Source organism: Rattus norvegicus, chromosome 14 (assembly GCF_036323735.1).
Source record: "Rattus norvegicus strain BN/NHsdMcwi chromosome 14, GRCr8, whole genome shotgun sequence".
Classification (NCBI taxonomy): domain Eukaryota; kingdom Metazoa; phylum Chordata; class Mammalia; order Rodentia; family Muridae; genus Rattus; species Rattus norvegicus.
This window is the reverse complement of record NC_086032.1, coordinates 25,128,502-25,149,127: the sequence shown is the minus strand read 5'-3', so window position 1 is coordinate 25,149,127 and position 20,626 is coordinate 25,128,502. Positions and strand designations below refer to the sequence as shown.

The window sequence follows — 20,626 nt, the reverse complement described above, 5'->3', positions numbered from 1 at the left end:
ACTTTTCTTCTTATATTCTGCTAGTATCTAAAAAACAAATGGAATCTAAATTTATTTTGTGTAAGCTTTTGGAAAGCAGAGTGTGTCTTGCTAAGGTCCTGTTTTAACTACATATAGACAATGGCCCAGCAAAGAACAGCACATTTCAGTGTCCTTTTGTGTTTAATGATGTAATGAAAACGATCATATATTGTATTTTGTACCTTTCATATCTATTGTGTTAATTTTACAAATTTTGAGTGTGCTTTGCTATGTTATTGTTTGAAAAGCTTCCTAATTATCATGAGAAAAAGTAAAAGAGACATGACTTTTACATTTTTATTATATTTTATACCATTTGTAGACAGGTCTACACCTGTCCTATGCTGTGCATGTAGAGGTTATATATTAATATGTAATATATAATATAAATATACACACATATATACATATGTATAAAACATACATAAACACGATGCAAAATATATAAATATAGACATATAATATACATCATGTGTGGTATTTTGTGTATATTTACTCATATGCAAATATTATGTATTTATATATTGTATTATGATATAATAAATGCATTATAATTTTGTATATATAAAAATGTTTACGTATACACATGGACTAGAGTTCATTTAGTGCTGCTTGTGTGTACATGTTTTTCAGGCTGACCACTTAGGATTAGATGACGTCTCAAAGGTCTCATTTCTGGGGAAAACTGATTCTACCTTTCTTAACAATCATAATGAGGCAGTGGATAAGCTTTCTTTTAATATTTTTTAATCACTTCACTTTCTTTTTTCTGACGAATAACTAGCAATTTTCTTAGAATTTCTAGAGAAAATATCCATGTCAGTCAAATTTAGTTTTTCAAGACTACATGAAAATTTAAAGATTATGAAATAAAGCAGCTATGAACATAGTGGAGCATGTTTCTTTGTTGTATGTGGGGGCATCTTTTGGGTATATGCCCAGGAGAAGTATAGCTGGGTCCTCAGGTAGATCATTGTCCAATTTTTTGAGGAACCTCCAGACTGATTTCCAGAATGGTTGTACCAGTCTGCAATCCCACCAACAGTAGAGGAGTGTTCCTCTTTCTCCATATCCTGGCCAGCATCTGTTGTCACCTCAGTCTTTTATCTTAGCCATTCTGACTGGTGTGAGGTGGAATCTCAGGGTTGTTTTGATTTGAATTTCCCTGATGACTAAGGATGTTGAACATTTCTTTAGGTGCTTTTTGGCTATTCGAGATTCCTCAGCTGAGAATGTTTTGTTTAGCTCTGTATCCCATTTTTTAATAGGGTTATTTGGCTCTCTGGAGTCTGCATATGTAGCAGAGAATAGCCTTGTTGGGGGACCAGTGGAAAGGGAATCCCTTGGTCCTGCCAGGATTGGACCCCCAGTGCAGGGGAATACAGGGCGGGTTTAGTAAGGGGGATGGCAGTAAAGGGGATGTATAGGGGGAATATCCATATGGGGGAGGGGGATGGGATGGGATGAGGGCTTATGTACAGGAAACCGGAAAAGGGAATAACATTTGAAATTTAAGTAAAGAAATGTATCTAATAAAAATTTTAAAAAAGAAAAATGATTATGAAATATATGAAATTGAAAATTGGCATTTTCATTAATTTCTGTTAAGTATAAGACACACCCTTTTATGTAACTAAGAACTAAACTTGGATTTTAGCATGGCCTTAGTTAAAAAGAAATTGTACGTACATGGTGGCGTATATCTTGGGTGATTAATATAATAAGCCATCCAAGAAGTGAATCCCCAATAAAATGCACAACCCTACAAATTAAACAAGAGAAAATAAAAGTTATAAAAACAATATAATAAACAAAACGTTATTATCATTTAAATACCCGTGCATTTACATGGACACTGTCTTGTCTTAAAATTATTATTCTTGACTTTGTTATTTGAAAATTTATACTTATATTAAATGCATCTGATTACTGCAGCTTCTCATTTTCTTAATCTCTCTCCTTCCTCCTTTACAAACTTACTATTTGGCCTACATGCTCCCTTCCCTTCCCTTTCAATGTCTCTTGTGGGTTTTGTTGCTGTGGCTGTTGGCTTGTGTGTCTGTTCCTTCTATGAGACTCACAGAGTCTCAACAGGATCATCATCATACGTATGATCATCTCCTCAGTCAGCACAAATCTGAAGAAAATGAATGCCTTTCCCCAGAATCAATCAACAGTCATAGGAACTTATGCCTGATACTGTATTCCTGGTCAAAAACCAATGGCTGAGGCGGCTTTAAACTTTCCAGGTGAATTTACTATAGATGTTAAGGTAAAGTGACACTGTCTGAAGCTACCTTCTAAACATTTACATTTCTGCCCACAGACAAATGTTACCCCACCTTTAGTCAGAGAAATTTCTCCTTGACACTAGTGCTGGGCAATTCAAGGACATTGTTGGCTTTTCATTCCTGAACACGGTGTACATGCCCTCTGCCTCCTCTAAGTCTCAGGGTATTTTATTGAATTGACAGTATTTAGATTGTAAAAATGGGATGATACAAAGACTGTTTAATGCTGCTTTCTGTTCATGCTACAGACAATACAGAAATGTTTTCATAGACCATGGACTACCTACAATTGACTTAAACAATATTGTCACCTGTCCACCACATACCAGGGAGAGGCTCACAGGTTCTTGTTTACCCCCACTGAATTACTGGCTATTTCAGAACTTTTTTTTATAAAGTGGCCAAACTCAATACATGGAATGCTTCTGCCCAACAAAAAGCAGAATTTTACACTAAATTATGGTATCATTATGAAAATACATGACTTAGTTCAGGCTTTACAAATTTATAGGTATTTGAGACAAACGTTAATATTTTATAGTATATGATTATTTATTAAGAATGATTCTTTTCATCATGATAATAATAAACTGAAAGAAATGATCTATAGCAAAGTATTATCACTAAATAGAACAATCTCAACATAATCATCACCACTAATATACACTGATTAATTATAAAAGACAGTGTCAGACTTGATCACAGAAGCAAAAGCACTCACCTTGCACTATTACAAATTGAGAGTTCAGCAGTCTAGTTGTATAAGCATTCTAGAATTCACTGGGTTTTTTTTAGGTATTTGTATGAGAAAAATATTGTTAAGAGCATAAAATGTTAATAATAATTCAAATAAAAGATAAATTATATTAAATTTGAATTGAAAAATTGAGTTGTAGTGTTTCCTGATATGCATTTTCAATGTGGTGCTTGAAAACTTTCTTGAATTTTTTGGTAGTTTCTAGACCTTGGATATCTTTAGATTCTTACCTTTTGCTCGTGGCAGGTTCTAGCATCACATTGGATGCTATGATAATCATACAATACTATGCGGCTTTCTTCCACTTCAAATGGGTTTAAGGAATCAGATTCAATGCTAAAATGAATAAATTTCCATGCACGATCTACTTTATATCCTATGTTCCTGGATCATTTATTAACTAAGATTAAGTCACAAAAAAACACAAAAAAATAGTTGATATATGTGTACATATATACAGACATACATACATATGTCTGTATATGTGTGTGTGTGAATGTATGTACATACATGTCTGTTTATATATGTATATATATGGGTGTGCATATGAACATATGTACATATTTGTATATATTTGTATATAAAATGCATATCTAGACACATATGTGTATACATATATACATATATACACATATACACATATATACTCATATGTATACACACACACATATATACATATATATATATAATCACAACTAAAGAATGAAAGCCTAGTTTTGAGAAAAAGTGAATATTGAATAGATGATGATTCCTCTTCGTTCTTTGTTTTCTAACAAACATTAGATTAGAGGGAACCAAAGTTGGGAAAGTACCTCTCTAAGTTTTGAATGTAGGCAAGCCTTTGCGATAGTTCCTTGATTAATTACTGATGTGAAGGGGCTCAGGTCATTAAAGGTCTGGGCTCTCCGTGCAGGTGGTCCTGCTGTGCATAAGAAAGTCCTGCCTTGGCTTCCTTCAGTGAGTAACAGTAGAATAACTTTACAGTAGAAGGAAAAACCAATCCTTTATTTCCCTAGTTACTTGTGGTCACTGTGGGTTTTGTTTGTCTCTTTCTTTCTTTTGTCACAGCTACTGAAACCATAGCTAACACGATGATGCAACATAAACTGTGTTATATTTTGCAATATAAATCAAACCCACAAAGCATCTTAATGCTCACCTTTATCAAGTTTTTCATAGGACTATGTCCTGTAGAAACTTTGTGAACAAATAAAGTTTCCAGAAGGAGTCGGATGTAGTGGATACAGTGGCAGAAACAAGCCAAGCTAGAAAATGAACAAGTTAATAAATAATTAACTGCTTTCCCGGAACACACACTGCTGGATTGTTTGATTTTTAAAAAGGTCTTTTAGTTCTTAAGATTTTCTGACAGGCATAGATTATAAACTGTGCACATGGTTCCCTGTATCTTCTTGCCGTGGTCTGCCACAGTAAATTCTTGGACTCTACAGTCTTACTTCTGCTGTCATGTCATATACATATATATGTACATATGTATACATACATTATGCGTGTACATACATATTATGCCTGTATAATACAACTTTTGACAAATCATAGCAAATATTTTAATTTTTAAAGTATATCATAATGTCTCATTAGCAAGAAATCTTATTTAATGCTAATTAGGTATAAATATTTACTTGTTTTTTCTAAACAATTTAAAATTTTATTTAATAAATAAAATAACAAATAAAAATATATTGAAATCACTTCTGATATCAGAAATATTGCACAACCATGAATGTTTTCATAATCATATGCCCTAGGAAGTAGCCTAAATCTAATAATTAACAATGTGTTCATAAGAAATTGCCTAGAGATTGAAGCAGATAATGAACAAGTTTAAAAATAACCCATGCCTATGTTGAGAGTAGTTGACATTTTGCAATATTCAAAATTACTTTTTAATTGTTTGCTTGTCCTTGTGCAAGTCCTACAAGATTGAGAAAGTTTGAATTTCATATTCTATGCTGTCTTACTGCAGCCTGTCTTTGGTAGGTTTTGACTACCTGACACATTGCCACATTTGTGTCTTTATAGGCTTGCTTCCCTGTTTTTAAGGCTCCTCTTTTTGCCATTTTTATATAACTCCTATTTCAAAAGTAAATGCCAGATGCCTTTTAGCATGGCCAATTTTCTTAGACAGACTTTCTACTAACACATTTAACTATTTTTTGTAAGTGAAAGGTAAAATTTTTTTAATATCTGAATTTTCTTTAATGTATTTGACAGTGTCTTTTAAAAGCCTTAAAGAAGCTTTTCAGCTTCATGAGGTCCCATTTATCAATTGTTGATCTTAAAGCCTGAATCGCTGGTGTTCTGCTCAGGAAATTGTCCCCATGCCAATGAGTTCGAGGTTCTTTCTCACTTTCTCTTCTATTAGATTCAGTCTCCCTGATTTTCAGTTGAGGTCCTTGATCCACTAAGACATAACTTTGTGCAAGGTGATAAATCTGGATCTGTTTTCATTCTCCTACATGCAGACTACCAGTTTTACCAGTACCTTTTATTGAAGATGCTTTCTTTTTATCCACTTTATGTTTTTGCCTTCTTTGTCAAAGATCGAGTGTCTATAAGTGTGTGGTTTTACTTCTGGGTCTTTGATTATTTTCTATTGATCCACCTATCTGTCTCTCTACCATACCAATACCATGTTGTTTACATCACTATTGCTCTGGAGTATGGCTTGAGATCAGGGTTGGTGATTGCTCTATTGATCCACCTATCTGTCTCTCTACCATACCAATACCATGTTGTTTACATCACTATTGCTCTGGAGTATGGCTTGAGATCAGGGTTGGTGATTGCTCTATTGATCCACCTATCTGTCTCTCTACCATACCAATACCATGTTGTTTACATCACTATTGCTCTGGAGTATGGCTTGAGATCAGGGTTGGTGATTGCTCTATTGATCCACCTATCTGTCTCTCTACCATACCAATACCATGTTGTTTACATCACTATTGCTCTGGAGTATGGCTTGAGATCACGGTTGGTGATTGCTCTATTGATCCACCTATCTGTCTCTCTACCATACCAATACCATGTTGTTTACATCACTATTGCTCTGGAGTATGGCTTGAGATCACGGTTGGTGATTGCTCTTGAAGTTCTTTTGTGGTTGAGAATTGGTTTGGCTATCCTGAGTTTTTTGTTTTTCCACATGAAGTTGATAATTGCTCTTTCCAAGTCTGTGAATAATTGTATTGAAGTTTTGATGGGATTGCATTGAATCTATAGATTGCTTTAGGTAAGATGACCATCTTCACTATGTTAATCCTACCAATCTATGAGCATGGCAGATCTTCCCATTGTCTGAGGTCTTCTTTGATTTCTTTTTTCAGGGATTCGAATTTATTGTCTTACAGAACTTTCATTTGCTTGGTAAGAGTTACAAGATATTTTATACTATTTGTGGCATTTGTGAAGGGTTTTGTTTCCCTAATCTCTTTCTTAGCCTATTTGTCATTTGTATCAAAGAAGGATACTTGTTTGTTTGAGTTAATTTTATATCCTGCCACATTGCTAAAGTTGTTTATCAGCTATACGGATTCCTTGTGGTCACTTACGTATACTATCATATCATCTGGAAATAGTGATACTTTGACTTCCTCCTTTCCGATTTGTATTCCCTTGGTCTACTTTTGCTCTAGCTAGAGGGCTAGTACTCAAGTTATATAAGTAAATCAAGAAGTGAGCCTTCAAAAAGCCCAAATAAACCCCATTAAAAGTGGGGTACAGCTCTAAACAGAATTCACAACAGAAGAATCTCAAATGGCTAAGAAACACTTAAAGAAATATCCAGTGGCCTTAGTTATCAGAGAAATGCAGATGAAGACAACCCTGATATTTCACCTTACACCAATCAGAATGTACAGGATCAAAAACTGAAGTGAAAACAAATGCTGGCGAGGATGTGGAGAAAGAACAACACTGCTCCATAAGGAATTGCAAACTGGAACAGCCACTCTGGAAATCAATCTGGAAGTTTGTCAGAAAATGTGAAATAGTTCTACCTGAAGATCCAGCTGTACCATTCTTGGGCATAAACCCAAAAGATGCCTGACCATACCACAAGGACATGTGTCCCCTCTTTTTAATAGCAGCCTAATTTGTAATAGCCAGAAGCTGAAAACAACCCAGATGTCCCACAACTGAAGAATAGATACAGAAAATGTCTTTCATTTAGACAATGGAGTAGTGCTCAGCTATCAATAAAAAGGACATCATGAAATTTGCAGGCAAATGGATGGAAATAGAAAATATCCTGAGTGAGGCAACCCAGACCCAAATGGATATGCATGGCATGTATTTATTCACTGATAAGATATTAGCCAAAAAGTACAGAATACCTAGGATATAACCTATAGACCATAAGAAATGTAACAAACAGAAAGGCCCAAGTGAGGATCCTTCAATCCCACTTAGAAGGGAGAATTAAATAATCATAGGAGTCAGAAGGAGGGAGGGCTATGGCTGGGAAAGGGGAGGGAGAAGAAAAAAGGGGAACAGGATCAGGTACGGGGTGGGGGCGATTAGGAGAGAAGTCCATAGGGCCAGGAGAATGAATGGAAATAAGCAGCCTCAGGGGATGAGAGATGGGCGAAGCTTCTAGAAAGTCCCAGAAACCAGGGAGTTAAAAGTCTGTCAGAACTCAGTGGGAGTGATCTTAGCCAAAATGCCCAACACTGAGAAGAGGAAACTCAATGAGTCTACCACCAGTAGATAGTCATGGCCTCAAGTGGAAAGACAGGTTTACTAAACCACAGTCAAAATTTCTGACCCAGAATTGTTCCTATCTAAAAAACCTACAGGGATAAAATTTGAGAAGAGACTGAAGGTAATGCAGTTCCATGATTGGCCGCACTTGGGATCCATCTCACGTTGGGGCGGGAGGAAGGTACCAAGGCCTAACCCTATTACTGATGCTTTGATGCTTCTAAACGGTGCCCTGGCATAGCTGAGAGGCCCTACCAGCAGCTGACTTGAGACAGACATAGATACTTACACCCAAGTATTGGATTGATTTTGGGGACTTCTATGGTTGAGTTAGGGGCCAGACTGAAGAATCTGAATCGGAGAGCAACCCCATAGGAAGAGCAGCAGTCTCAACTAACCCAAACTCCAGGGAGCTCCCAGAGGCTGAGCCACCAATCAGGAACAGACATGGGCCAGTGCGGGGGGGCCCCTGGCACAAATACAGCAGAGATCCGCTTAGACAGGCATCAGTGGGAGAAGATTTATTTAATTTTGTATAGACTTTAGGCACCAGGGAAGCAGAAAGCCTGCAGTGGGTGGCATCCTCTAGGCAGCAAAATGGAGGAGGAATGGGATGAGAAACTGTGGGAGGGGTGAGTGAGAAGGGACAATGACTGAAATTAAAAAAAAACAGAACAATAATAAAATATATTTCAAATAAAATCAGTGATTATACTTTAAGCAGTTCAGTAGAGTAAAAATTTAAACTCTTCATTTATGTCATATAATATAAGCCATTTAATGTATCATAGCAAGGGCTTACTTTAGTTAAATAAAAATATTTGGAATAGTAGTAAGAGTAGAGATAATACATCAATAATCACCACATACTGCTAAGCACTGGTTTGCAATAGCAGGCAAAATTCCCTCCTTTCTGATGGGCCTTCAGTGGAATTAATGGTGTGTTGGCAATCACCAAGATGTAAATGCCACTATTCTACCTTTGACGATATTTTGCTAAGCTGATCTTTGAAGTGGTTTGTAAATTTTACGGTTAGATAGGCTATTGACTGCTTTTCTTAGGCTCCTTCTATCCTTCCTTACATTACTATGACATCTGGTCCTCAGGGAAAGTTTGCCAGGGAAGTTCCAACTGGACCTCTCAAAGGGGTGCGTCCAAAGTTTGTGGTGTATTCCGTAAAATGGCCTTCATTTGAGATCTTTGAAGTGTCCAAAAGTAATCACAACAGCCTATATTAATGCAGTTTTCTTACTTATTCTTATCAACAATTTGATATAAGCGTGTTCTTGGTCTTTACCAGTGCCATTTTGAGATCATTTGCCTTAGAATCTTGCAAAACATTTTCATAAATCTCTGACCGCTCAAGGTTATTTTTTTAAATAAAAGGACTCTTATGTTACTACAATGATATTAATTGTGGAAGCTTAACATATTTTGAGCTTTGGAAAACATGTAATACAGATGGAATTGTTACTAATATGTTATCAAACATGCTGCGTGTGTTTAAGAATAGTAATCACTATCAGTCAGTTCATTGGAAAATAAAATTATTCATCTTCCTAACTGTACCGAATATTCAAAATATGCTAGGATTCATTCTTAAAATACAAGAGTTATTGTGTTCTTCAGAGGTACTAAACTTATTCTCTAACTTAGACTTTTTCTTTAATCGAAGAAAAGTGAAGAGGTTTATAGTTCAAAGCTTCCTTGGCAAGTCTATCATTACTAAGAATCAGTTTCCTGTTGTCTCTTCTGAGGGGCTACAGCAGTCACCCTATTGTTCCTACAGTGTACTAAATGGCTTTAAAGCACACATCACTTTCATATGAACAATATCCAGATTTACCAATTGAAATCTAACCCACTAAATACCCAAAATGAAATAAATATTTATGCAATGAGTTTACCTATCAAATCATTCAAATTATTATAATGAATGTTTTGCATAAACTATGACATGTCAACAATTTATGGCACGTATTTTGGAAATTAAATTAAATTTAGAAAAAATATCAGAAATGATCATAGAAACATAGTTTAAAGATAAGAAACTGTTTACACACAGGTCAAAGTAGTAAGGTTTATGAAAGTAATTGGAATGGCTACTCTGAGTGAACAATATTGATGATATTGACATCGTCCCTGAAATGTAGTTAATAGAGGGGATGGTGCGAGAATTGGGAATGTCATGGTTGAACCACTTGTATAAAGAAATGCAGGGGGAGTCAGAAATGCATGGCTGAGTCTCAGTGTCTATAATGAGATAAAAATGTAAGGATGGAATTTGATGTCTTGTATAGCATCCACAGGATCTCAATGTTCTTTCTTAATTCCTTTGAGATACTTTTAAGTCACAGAATTTGAAGGTTGATTTTTTCTTAACCATATTTTTACAGTTCATCTTAGCCAAAGGCCTAGAAGAAATCCTTTGTACACGTTTTTAATGTTATGTTTTGAAGAAACACACCCCTTTTCTCTAACGTGCACATCTTCTCAGGCATGGACATAGATAGGGGGAAGAATAAAGGATGTTTTGTTTTCTCATCAGCCTATCTACCATAGTTACATAGCATGTCTTGCTAACTTTTCTATTTCTTAAATGAACCAGTCACATTCAAGTAACTACTACATTATTCTGGGTTTCAACTTATTAAAAGTATCCAATAAAATATCCTTTTCCACAGTTAAATTCTTTTTTATCTCCCTATGTAACACTGAAATCTTTTTAAACAATCTCAGCTTTAAGTATATCTTCTGGTTTTTAATTGCCTGACTTGTGTTGTTTATTGTTTGCTATTGCTTTCTATTCCTACTTGAGGTACAATGGACAAATGTAAAGTGGTTCGTATTTTATCATTCTCTAAAATGTATTGTTCTATATTAGATTCTACACCAGTGGTTTTTAGCTCAATATTTGTGAGGGGAATACTTGCTTGGTAAGGAAAGTCCTAATTTGAAGATGACATGATTTGAGATTATTCAACTTTATTATTTTTAACAGACTTAATTCATTTTGCTTTTTCTGTATAAAAGCCCTTATATGATAGTCACAGTTGGAGCTTGAGTCCTCTGAATGGAAATTTTGGTGAGGATTTTCACAGATGGTCAGTGAATTCCTGATAAGGAGGTTTGGTGTGCAGTCTGTGTCCATAGGTCTGAGGTAAAAGTCTTGCAGATGGCAACAAAGGTGGCCATGACAAAGTTGCAGTGGCAGTTCACCCTGTGGCTGATGAGTAACATCATTAATACTGGCCGTCAGCAACAGCATCTTGGGCACAGAAGCCGAGATGAAGGGAGTGCCTCTGGGAGCAGTGACGAGCACACAGACACAGCAGCTTGTCATTCTGCTTGGTTTAAGGTAGGGTTGCCCAGTCTTGTTTCTGAAGTAGCCTCTCCACACAGGGCTGATGGAAACTTTGACCAAGGCAGTAGCCCTGTAGTAATGACTATCTTTGATTCTTGGACCACTTATTACCAAGACTGGCATGGCTGTTGTAGTCCCCAGTAGCATCAAAAGCCTTGAAACTGCTCTTCTGGCCAGCCTAACCCAACTTCGTCACTGGCATGATTTTTAGAAACTAATTTTTAAGGATTCTTCCAGGAAAAAGTCAATAATCTTGGGTTCCTTAAGAGACATGTAGATCTCCTCTAAGGATTTGACTTTCATAATAAACACCTTGTCTTGATGTTCACCTCTAAGAGCCCCTCGGCTTTGTCCTCAGTGGTTAAGACTGCTACAGAATCCTCCAAGAGAGGCACAAAAACTCTTGAGTCCACTTGCCTTCGCAATGCAACACTGTTATCCAAAATGCTTTGTTTTTAAGGCAAGGTTCTCTGTGCTGCCTTGGCTGTGCTAATATTCATAGATCAGGCTGTCCTCAAACTCACAACACTGGAATTAAAGGTTTGCTCCTCTATGCTAGGCTCTTTAATTCCATTATATAAAATTTATATGGCTTAGTAATATTATACTATGAACCTAGAATGTTTTTTTCCTGTCCTATGCTGTACAGTTCCAATCTTCCTGATGTTTGGAGGCAGCTATGACTCAGCCATGCATGTGATGAGAAGGTGAATACCTGATCCCTTACAGTGTAATAAGAACTAAGATGCATTGGTCCAAATGTTAGATTTATTTTAACTTCTAGTGTGCCTTTAACTAATAATGCAATTATGGAGAATTATTATTAATAATTAATAATTAATAATAATTATTATTATTAAGTTATCTCATTATTAGGGCTACATTTGTCACCCTCGTGTTTCCCATGTGTCACTTACTGTACCACAGTGTGTCGGGGCCATCTAAAGCTCTCTTTGACATCATATATGTATGAGCTCCTCAAATAAAAAAGAAGGTATATTAACAGAGGTCCTGAGTATTCAGCCAAAAAGACCTGAAAATAGAAAATAGACTTAGATTAAAATTTTTTTATAAATATTTTAAGCTTCATGTGCATTCATGAGCATTGGTCAAATACATGATATAGTGAAATATAATAGCAGATACTGACTTGTAAAAACAAATAGGCTAGATATGGCTCCTCATAACTCTTCCTCAGAGGAATCCACTTAGAGATAAGAAGAATGGATAATGTAGACATTATTTTAAAAATGATTTTAAACAACCATTTTATTGTAATGAAACAGCAAATGAAAACATCCAAAGTTAGATTAATGTATCTACTTACACAATCATTTGCCCAGTACCAAAGTCCGTGCATCTGCATGAACTTTTAAATCATTGTAACAGTCACTGTAAGGCAGTAAGTTTCACTAAAGGTTTCATAGTATCACTATTCATTACACTTTTAGGCACTTATCCCTCACAAAACAAAATATTTGAAATAAGAAAAGCAATAGTGTTATATCCTCTGATGTTGACCTTCGTAACAAATAGTGCAAAAGCATCCTATCTGATTAAGGAAATGCATTAAATTGTGCTTTAATTCTGCCCTGCTCAATCTATATCCTCTATGAAGTGCTCCATTAACTGAAAAGAGCACATGAAAACATTTATGTTTCCTTTTTGTTGCCTTATTCTCCCTCCACATATTTCCTTTATGAAATCGACTAGCTTTACAATCATTAAAAACAAAATGATAAAACTTATCTATTAGAAACATTGCACTTTACAATATATAACTTTAGGTTTCAGTTATGCATAATCTGCATTTACTTGGGAAGAATCTGAATGACAGATTTTCTACATTATATTGTTCTATCGGCATGTCTGCCAGGATTGTTTTATTTAAGTTAATTGATCTAGAAAAGCCCAGCCTACAGTGTACAATACTTAATATGAGTCAAGGAGATCATGAGTCTCCTTGGCCAGTCTAGGTTATTGAATAATACTAAATACTTACACAAGTATATTATTACATAGGTGTGTAAATATGTATTATGTATACGTATATATTTTGGCTTAGATGATGGAATATGTAATATTATTATATACTTATGCATACATTTTTACGTTTTTAGTTATAATTCTGAATATCAAACAAGACAGATTAGCAATAAGAAAAACTGTAAAACTTGACTGTTTCTCTAAAATAAATTCCACATAAGAATTTATATTAATTTATGGCTTATGCAGTCCCTTCTTATTGCATTGTGAACAGATGATTCTGCTTACATGCTGGCTCTCGTCTGTCTGCCAGCATTCAGGAGGATGGGCCAGCAAAATTGCCATGAGTTTGAAACCAGATGAGATAAAATATGAGACACTATACCAGCAAGACAGAGGAGGGAGAGAGAGAGAGAGAGAGAAGAGAGAGACAGAGACAGAGTGAGACACACAGAGAAACAAAGAGACAGAAAGAGGAATGAATAGAGAAAGAGACAGTGAGGTTATTAATCATTGTGAATGTCCCATATGTTTCAGATAATGTTTTGTAGTAAAAAGGCTGTTTCCATTATATAAAAATGTTTAAATGTTTATTCCAATGCCATCTGATTTAACAAAATCAAATTTTAGCAAATTCTATATGATATATCAATATTAAAAATATTGTGGATAATAGTGAAATTTGATGAAAAGCCACTATATTTAAGCTAATAAAATTTTATCAGATATTATGAATAAAGTTCTTGGGAGTCAAAGGAAATTAAAATATGTTTTTTTTTCTCTTTGTCATCTCTTAAATAAAATTCAGGACTGTATGCTCACAGACATGAATACAATTTAAAAGCCAATATTTTATCACCAATACTTCGCATGCTGAAACATAGCAGTTCAAATGGGAACTCGATGTGAATTATAAATCTTGAATACACTAGAGAATGAAACCGACTTTTGGGCAATGTCTCAAAATATTCATTTGAGGGCAAATGAAAGAAAAGATAAAAGATACTTTATTAAACATAAAAAGTTATCAAAATTGTTTTATGATAAAAAAAGGACTGCATACATATATTACTGTGGTAGCTTACAAAATAGAATTCGTTTTCTGATGAAAAATAAAAAGAGCCCAGATGCTTACGCATGCAGAAGCCAAGCAAGTGATAAGTACTCACAAAGTCTGGAAACTCGACCATAAACAGTAAGGACTTGATGTTTATTTCAGATTCACAAATTCACAAAGAAATCCTAATTAATTGATTTTATATTGTGTTAATATGCTTTTCCCTCTTTTGTTTCTCCTCGTTAAACATATGAAATAGATTTTTTTGAATTTTTTGTTTGTTTGTTTTGTTTTGTTTTTGAAATTGTATTCCTTTAAGTAGACAATGGATGTCCTTTTGTGTCTTAGGGGCACCTTTGGAATCTTCATCTTGGTGAATTGTTTTCTTTTCTTATCTGTAGAATATTTACTATAGGGCCCCATCACACTAAAACCTGTATAGTTAAGTTCCGTATATAAAACTTCACAGTATTAGCATAGAAAGTAAATACTTTCTCCACTCTGGCATCTGGGTTATGTATATTAGTTGATACAATCTACATGTTGTCAGAATCCTGTGTCCTGTGTTCATTTAAACATGAGAAAAAACCACATTTGTATGTGTTCTTGTTAGATACCGCCATGTTCTTATTAGAGAGAAGAAGGTTGATAGATGTTTGAGTGTGTTGATTGAATACCATCAAGTATTCAATGACCATGTGAATTACCATAAAGAGACAGAAATGTTTCCATAAAAATAATTTTAAAAACATTAGTTACAAATTAGGTAATTTTGTGCTTAAACTTTCTTTAGTAAATTTATAATTTTTTGAAAATTATCTTTACTTTTATTATTATTATGCAGTTGATAGTTTGCTTTCTTATTTTATGTTTGACTTTACTTCTGAGAACAAATTAAATAGCATACCTCAGAATAATTGGAAATCAACAATAAAAACACTGTGGAATTAAACAGCTGTTAAACAAATGACAGCTGTGAATTAAATTGTTTGTAGTTTCCCAAGAGTAAGATCACTTTGCATTAGTAAGTGCCATCTACTATGGTATCATATTAGACAAGTATTACTTTCTTTTCTTTGTCTTTATTCCAACTCTCATGTGAATAATCCATTATGTAAATCATCCGTATGCACTAAGCAAATCCAACAAATCATAATAGTGAGTTAAAAGTAAAAATCTAATCAAAGCACTGTTTTAAGGTATTTCCAGGAATGAGAAGATGTTGAGTCATTACAAACCTAGATTAACTTGTTATGTTGCTGTTGTTATATTGTTGTTGTTATGTTGCTGTTGTTGTAGTTGTTGTTGTTATGTCGCTGTTGTTATAGTTGTTGTTGTTATAGTTGTTGTTATGTTGTTGTTATAGTGTTGTTGTTATGTTGTGATGTTATAGTTGTTGTGTTGTTGTTATGTTGCTGTGGTTATAGTTGTTGTTGTTATGTTGCTGTTGTTTTGTTGTTGTTATAGTTGTTGTTGTTATGTTGCTGTTGTTATAGTTGTTGTTATGTTGTTGTTATAGTGTTGTTGTTATGTTGTGATGTTATAGTTGTTGTGTTGTTGTTATGTTGCTGTGGTTATAGTTGTTGTTGTTATGTTGCTGTTGTTTTGTTGTTGTTATAGTTGTTGTTGTTATGTTGCTGTTGTTATAGTTGTTGTTATGTTGTTGTTATAGTGTTGTTGTTATGTTGTGATGTTATAGTTGTTGTGTTGTTGTTATGTTGCTGTGGTTATAGTTGTTGTTGTTATGTTGCTGTTGTTTTGTTGTTGTTATAGTTGTTGTTGTTATGTTGCTGTTGTTATAGTTGTTGTTATGTTGTTGTTGTTATAGTTGTAAAAATATTCTCTGGAGCCGTGATTGAGTATGACTACGAAGCTTTGAGGATCATAAAAAAAAAAACAGCAGCACACTTTTTCAACCTTTTTTATAAAGAAATATTTAAAACAATATATGCTATCTATCAAGACTAAAGGTGACCTTAAAAATAGTTGTCTCCACAAAAAATATCTAAATAAGCAATTGTTTCAGTCATGGGCTTCATAAAGAATTTCCAATGTCATTAATGCCACTATTTATCTGGAATAAGTTAAATTGTCTTAATGTTCAATTTCATCTTGATTTTGAGAATTCATTAATATTTTTATAGAAAAACCCTACATTTATCCTAAATTTATGTACATTAGAACTGGAGATATCATGATTCAAATCAAGAATAACATCATATCTTAAGACATAAACTTATTGGAGATTCAAATAACAGGATTAACATACTTGTGCTTACATGCATATAACTTTGTGCTCAAGGAAGAAAAGGGAAAGATAGAAAATGTAGATACTGAAAATTATCAAATGTAGTATCAGTGAATATTTTTTCCCAATCTGTAGGGTGCCAATTTGCCATATTGATGGTGTCCTTTGCCTTACAGAAGCTTCTAAGTCTCATCAGGCCCCATTTATCATATCTAGCATATATAAAGAACTCAAGAAATTAATCTCAAAAAAACCCAAAATAATTTCTCAAAGAATTTGGTATAAACGGACATTATAATTCTAGAAGTTAAAAGTAGTTGTTTTCACTTAAAATAAATATATCAAAATATTAAAAAAATAAATAAAAAGAGGTTAAACAGAATTCTCAACAAAGGAATCCCAAATGACTAAAAGCACTTAAAGAAACATTCACCATCTTTAGTCATCAGGGAAATGCAAATCAAAATGATCCTGAGATCACACCAATCAGAATAGCTAAGATCAAAACAAAAGTGACAACATATGTTGGTGAGGATGTGGAGAAAGAGGAACACTCCTGCCTTTCTGGTGGGATTGCAAACTGGTACAACCACTCTGGGAATCTGGTGGTTCCTCAGAAAATTGGAAATAGTTCTATCTGAAGACCCAGCTATACATTCCTGGGCATATACTTGAAAGTTGCTCCACCATGTTAATTACAACTTTCTTTATAATAGCCAGAAGCTGGAAACAACCCAGATGTCCCTCAACCAAAGAATGGATACAGAAAATATCATTCCTTTATACAATAAAATACTATTTAGCTATTAAAAACAAGGATATCATGATTTTTGCAGGCAAATTAATGGAACTAGAAAATATTATCCTGATCAAGGTAATCAAGACCCTAAAGGGCAAGCATCATTTGTACTCACTGATAAGTGGATATTAGCTAAAAAGTACAGAATATCCATGATAAGACCCAAAGATCATATGAAGTCAAACATGAAAGAAAGCCATAATGAGGATGCTTCAATCCCACTTAGAAGGGGGAAAATCATGGAAGGCAGAGGGAGGGAGGGAAGAGAGCAGAAGAGGGGAAGGAGAGGGGAGGGGGAAAGGAGAACAGGTATTGGGTGGGGGGAACAGAAGAGAAGCACAAAGGGACAGAGAATGAATGGAAATATATAGTTTCTGGGTGTGGGAGGTAGGGAGATGCTCTAGAAAATCCCAGAAAACTGAGATGTGGGAGACTTCCCAGAGTCAATGTGGTGTCCTGAGTCAAAATGCCCAACAATGGGGAGAGGAAACGTGAGGAGTCCTCCTCCACTAGATAGACAGGCCCCAAGTGCAGGAACTGGTTGCCAATCCACAGTCAAAATTTCTGACTCATAATTGTTCCTGTCTAAAAGAACTGCAGGGACAAAATGGAGAAGACACTGAATGAAAGGAGGTCTAGTGACAGGTCCAAATTGGCATCCATCTAATTGCTGGGGGTCACGGGTTGGGAGTGATGTGAGTACAAAGGCCTGACCCTCTTACTCACATTATGATGAGCTAATCCTATGTGTATGAATTAAACGTAGGAGTCAATATAAAACACTGAAATTATGTCTTCAAAAAATGTTGTTAAATCCCCTTGTACTCAAGCTCAACAATTTTTCCATGAGGAGAAATTAATTTCAAATCATATATCCAGGAAGTAACAGGGTGAATATTTTAGGAAGAGCACTAAAAATTCAAGAGGGCCCCAAACAATTAAGTACACATATAATAGCACCCAATAATAAATCATTGAAGACCATCACATTTCCAATGACCTGAATTATAGATATGTAAAATAAATTGATAACAATTAAATAAAATCTAATATTCATGAAACAGGGTTATTCCCAAGGAAACAAGACTTAGAGAAAAGTAAATATTTTTCCCAAACCTATGTGATCCCATGTGAAGCATTCTCTAAATATAAGAAATAAATTGCATAAGAAAAGATCAGTTGTTAATAATTAAGAAACAACTGACCACTCAGAAATAGTATGATAGATCAGCAACTTCTTGGTGATTAAATAAATTTGTATCTTGAATTACATAGCCCAAACTAGAGTATATGCTAGAGAAAAATAGCTTAGAGCTATTAATGCATACACACACAGTGATGAATGCAAAAATGATGAAAATTAGTATTGTTAGATAACAGGGTGTGGTGAAAATAGGTTTTGAGCAATCATCAAAGTCATTTAGTGAAGAAGAAATGTTTCATTATTTGTTGACCACAAATATTTCATATAAGGTGCATGTTAAACTACAATTTCATTTTGGTACATCTAACAATTTCTATTGACGCTACAAAATGAATTATTGTTGTTATGCATTGAATATTTTATAAATGTTATGTTGGAGAAAATATGTCCATTATACAATTTAGTGGACACAAAGTAGTTGTGGTTGCAATGTTTTATTTTTAGCACTTAGTAAATTGACCCATTTAGGGCCAAAGAGTATGTGAATCATAAGACTGATTTCAAAGTGCCAAAAAATTTCCTGAGCCTTCTTTGTTGTGTAGATAACTTCTCTCTCAAATAATTGTCCAGTGCAGTTATCAAAGAATTCTACTTTACTGCTTCTCTTCTTCATTGCTTAGGCTGCTAGTGAAGCTGGAAACTTCTAATGATTTTGGGCTGAAGCCTCTCACCTTGAGACAATCCCTATGAAGAAAATTTACTCTTCATCATAAGTTTGCTCAAAAAATCTTAGAATATTTGAATCTTTGTAGGTTATATCTACCTATCTGTAATATCATTAACTAAGCATGCTATAGCTCCATATTAAATATTATATTTTTAAAAACATATGCATCAGTAGTTTCAACTTAACATTCCTGTTTCCAAAGAATATTATTTTAAATTTAATTTTTAAATTTAATTACTGACAATTTAATTACCCAAAGGCTCCACAGTACTTGAACATTAAAAGAAATTTATAATGAGAAAGACCCCTCTATAATCAGACTTCTCACCAGAGACTATGAAAGCCAGAAGATCCTGGACAGGTGTCATACAGACACTAAAAGAACACAAATGCCAGCCCAAGTTACTGTATCCAGCAGAATTCTCAATTAACAGAGATGGAGAAACCAAGAAATTCCATGACAAAACCAAATTTACACAATATCTTTCTACAAATCCAGCCCTAAAAAGGATAATAAATGGTAAAGCCCAACACAAGGAGGAAAGCTACACCCTAGACAAAGCAAGAAACTAATTGTTTTGCAACAAACAGAAGATAAGCATAAACTTAATCTCACATCCAAGCATGAATATCAGAGTAGAAGGCAGGAAATAATCAAACTCAGGACTGAAATCAACCAAGTAGAAACGAAAAGGACTATACGATCAATCAACAAAACCAGGAGCTGGTCCTTTGAGAAAATCAGCAAGATAGTAGACCCTTAGCCAGACTAACCAGAGGTCACAGAGAGTGTATCCAAATTAACAAAGTCAGAAATGAAAAGGGAGACAGAACAACAGAATCTGAAGAAATTTAAAAAAATCATCAGATTCTACTACAAAAGCATATATTCAACAAAACTGGATAATCTGGAGGAAATGGACAATTTTCTGGACAGATACCAGGTACCAAAGTTAAATCAGGAACAAATAAATCATCTAAACCACCCTGTAACTCCTAAAGAAATAGAAGTAGTCATTAAAAGTCTCCGAACCAAAAAGAGTCCAGGTCCAGATGGTTTTAGTGCAGAATTCTATCAGACCTGCATAGAAGACCTCATATCAAGACTGTCCAAACTATTCCACAAAACAGAAACAGACGGAGCACTACCAAATTTCTTCTATGAAGCCACAATTACTCTTATACTGAAACCACACAAAGACCCAACACATGAATTTCAGACCAATTTCCATTATGAATATTGATGCAAAAACACTCAATAAAATTCTAGCAAATCAAATCCAAGAACACATCAAAACAATCATCCATCATGATCAAGTAGGCTTCATCCTACTGATGCAGACATGGTTTAATACACGAAAATTCATCAATATAATCCATTATATAAAGAAACTCAAAGATAAGAACCACATGATCATTTTATTAGATGCCGAGAAAGCATTAGATAAAATTCAACACCCCTTCGTTATAAAAATCCTGGAAAGATCAGGAATTCGAGGCCCATAT

The 20,626-nt window shown here is 34.5% G+C and overlaps 1 protein-coding gene across 1 annotated transcript in view; it reads right to left on the bottom strand.

Moving 5' to 3' along the window:
* The window catches only part of Tecrl (trans-2,3-enoyl-CoA reductase-like), a 73,028-nt gene that overhangs the window by 10,830 nt on the left and 41,572 nt on the right, over positions 1–20,626 (bottom strand). Inside the window, 3 exon segments of the mRNA NM_001108860.1 lie at positions 1,711–1,783; positions 4,229–4,334; positions 12,077–12,192. Of these exon segments, the coding sequence (NP_001102330.1) occupies positions 1,711–1,783; positions 4,229–4,334; positions 12,077–12,192 (295 nt within the window).